The 3,542-nt window shown below is 45.3% G+C and overlaps 1 protein-coding gene across 2 annotated transcripts in view; it reads left to right on the plus strand.

Moving 5' to 3' along the window:
- fam83b (family with sequence similarity 83 member B) overlaps positions 1-3,097 on the plus strand; it is a 9,177-nt gene extending 6,080 nt beyond the window's left edge. For both annotated transcript variants that reach the window (XM_030379657.1, XM_030379656.1), the window contains exons 4-5: positions 116-240; positions 522-3,097. In XM_030379657.1, the coding sequence (XP_030235517.1) occupies positions 116-240; positions 522-2,556 (2,160 nt within the window). In that variant the 3' untranslated portion in view covers positions 2,557-3,097. The remainder of the gene's footprint in view (positions 1-115; positions 241-521) is intronic.
- The last annotated feature ends 445 nt before the right edge of the window (positions 3,098-3,542 follow it).

The following is a 3,542-nucleotide window of genomic DNA, read 5'->3' on the forward strand; positions in this document are numbered from 1 at the left end:
ATACATATGATAGTTATTCCTAATCTCTGTTGATGTCGTAGGCTTCCGATGACAAAATAGGGACATATTTTATCCATATACTCACTTGATATTTTCTTTTTCTTCCGCACCGCAGAACATGAGAGTACGCACGGTGAGAGGACACGAATACCTCACTCAGTCAGGGGCTAAGTTTCACGGAGCAATGAAGCAGAATTTCCTCCTCTTTGACTGCAAAACAGCAATCTATGGCTCATACAGGTATGTGTAATGATAGACACGGGGGAGGGGGGTGCACTCAGTCATTTGGGACCTCCTTCACCTTTACAAATAAAAAGGAATGTTCTAAAAGTAAGTAATTAAGGTAAAGGTACACCTTTAAAAAAAAAAAAAAACCTTCAATCAAAATTTTTTTGATTGATCCCTACCGTGCAATAGCATTTCTCGACAAATAACAGTCAGAGCACCCCTTTGATATGGATGACTGCTTATCCTAATGCACTCATGACAACCCACTGATGGTCCTTTATGTTTATCCATAGCTTCATGTGGTCCTTCGAGAAGATCAACCTCAGTATGGTGCAAGTCATCACCGGCCACTTGGTGAAGTCATACGACGAGGAGTTTCGGACGCTCTACGCCCGCTCCGCCGTCCCAGAGGTTCTGTGCCCGGTACGTCTGCCCTGTGCGCCCAAAGACGTGGCGAACGGCTGGCCCGTGATGACATCGTACGTCACAAGCCCAAGCAACATGTTTGAACGCAAGAACCACTTGAGGCACACTCTTGACGCGACCCATATGAAATCTCAGATGGAGAGGCAGGTGAGCAGGAAACTTCCCGAAGAGAGGATTTATGAAGAGCCGATCGAGCACATGCCGCTGAAGGACTACAAGTCGGGGGGCTTTAACCACACGCCCCAATTGAACCCTGTGGAGATGTCAAACTTCTTCAAACGACACAGCTACGCTGCTGGGGACAGACACAACAGCCCTCAGATTCCACAGAACCAGAGGCACGGGGCCAGCAACTGGAACATCCCTCGGGACACGTGCCCCCCTCTCGACAGGAACAACCACCCCATGATGGACGACTTCTCCCAGATGCAACAGATGTCCAGAGGGCAGAACGTGCGTCCGTCACACAATGACAAGCATCTCCTTTCTGTGCAAGAATACATGCCCTCTCTGGAGAACACCTCAAAGTCCTTCATGAGAACGTGGAGGATAGAATCGTACCTGAAACACCCTGACACTTCCTTTACTGATACTCTGGACCAGTACGAACCAGCTGACACTAGACCGAGCTCTGTGCTGCCCTCGAGGAGGCGGACCTCCCTGGTTCTTAACTCCACAATTCCGGAACATTCTGAGAATCACCATTATGTGAATAACTCGTCGACTAATCTCTCTGGCAACCTGAGCCCTGCACCGCACTACTCTTCAATGCAATGGGGAACAGAAGAGGATGAGAGAAGGCGAAACTTTGAGGAATTTAAAAGGCAAAGCCAACAGAAGTTGGATAACACCAGGGATAACGCTAGCTATAACGCAGACAAGATTTCGCAGAATTCCATCTACGCAAGCCTTGGGAGATCCAAAGGGAGGAAACTCCCAGACATTTCGTCAGACAACTGGGATAAAAGACACAGTGTTGCCGATCCCAGGAACAGTGAGTTCAGAAGTCCCTATGAATCCCCGGGTCACATGTATGGGAGGCACATGGAGAGAGGCCCAGAAAGGGTCCCTGCACATTACGGTCATTATGGGTCAAGTCTGAATGAGGACCAACGCTCAGTGTCTCATTATGACGTCAAGAACTTTGTGGACATTCAGAAACATCCTTCGTGGCTGGAGCCACCATCTAGAACTGTGTCCGCGGCCGCACTTGACGGAGAGAGCAAGGGGGAACCGTTTATACCCACTGAGAAGAACCAGAAGCATTTTCTGAAAAAGAGCACCATGAAGATTAGGTCTTTGCTCAACATACCGGAGAAAAAAGAAGCCCACTATTCGCAAAGCGTCGAACAACTCAGTTTGAAATCAGGTCACAGCACGGAAACTTTAACGGCCGAGGACGAAGAACAGCGCTCTCAAATCCTCCTCGGTCGAGATCCTCAGCGTCTTGCATTTCACCATCACAGGACCTCTGCAGACAACCCCAAGAGCCGGCTGACACAGTCCTGCGGTAAGCCGTCAACTCCTCGTTTTAACGTCGAGGAGCACCGGCAAACCTCTACGACCCACGCTTTGTCTTCGAGGATGCACCAGCAGAACTTGCTATCTGAAGCAAGGCTTAGGGCCTGCTACGAAACAGGGAGCCCACACGACGATGCGGTTTTCGAAGACCATCTGAAAAGCAGATTTGATTCACGCCGGGCTCCTGAAAGTAAGTATTCTTCACATCGTGACCCGTCAGGACCGGCTGGTGCGCCGTCCATGGAAAAAGAGAAGGGCTTGTCGTCGAGGAAGGGTCCCGTGTTGAATGAACATCACCATAGTCGTACTTCCCATGGTCACCATGAAAATAAACTGGGGAAATTCATTCAAAAGATGGGTAGTTTAATCAACAAGAAATAAGTAACATGGGTTGGCCGACAGGATGCATTTGAACAAAGGGTGATTTTCGTATTTTAGGTATAACTGTTTCAATTTCCTCCATCAGCAGAAATAAGATTAAATTGCACATCTGAGTGCTTAAGGTGTTTATCGTTTTGAGATCTTATCAACAGTGTTAATTTTATGTGCGTTTACTCTAAAGGTGCATTTGGATATACATACTTTCAATATGTTTGGTTTCATATAGAAAGGTTATTTAAGATGTTAATAAGCTTGCTTGCTCAATTAGCTATTGTCCCCAGTATGAGAAAATAAAGCAATGGAAACTAAACAAGATAATGATGTTGACGTGTTTTGGACTATTTTTTTTCAATTTTCTTCGTGTTTATCACAATTGTCTTTATATGCAGAATATTTTTGCAGCATTATCTTTTATAGATCCCTTAGCAGCAATGCATTCCAGACAGAATGACCACCAATGAATAAGATAAGATAAGATAAGATAAGATAAGATACAACTTTATTAATGTGGCTTATTAAAGTTTCAGTCTTTCAAAACCTGTTTTGTTTCACTGACCATTTCTTGGCTGTCTCTATTAGACGACACTAATACCATGTAATCAAGAGCAACATATAATTAGCCAACTCATAGAAACAGTAGTTCATTATGTTGACCTTTTCCGCTGCAAATATTGTTAGCATGTTATCATTGCACCATAGGTGGGTTCACGACATCCTGGTGGTTCGAGAAGGGGGGAGGACGTATAAGACGTATAATGACTACCAATGTTCTTTGCGATTAGGAAATATATTGTTTCCTAATAGTTTAAATCCGTAAGGAAATAAAGAAACGAACCGGAGAGAATATAAATGACTTTTTATCAATCCTCAATCAAGTTCTAGATGCCTGTCTGAGAAAGACTTTCTGCAGACCGTGCCTGTGATGGTACATTAGACCTGGTTCCTACCTGTATACACGGATGGGTGGACATTGCCATTCACCCCGT

This window comes from Gadus morhua, chromosome 15, assembly GCF_902167405.1.
Source record: "Gadus morhua chromosome 15, gadMor3.0, whole genome shotgun sequence".
NCBI lineage: Eukaryota > Metazoa > Chordata > Actinopteri > Gadiformes > Gadidae > Gadus > Gadus morhua.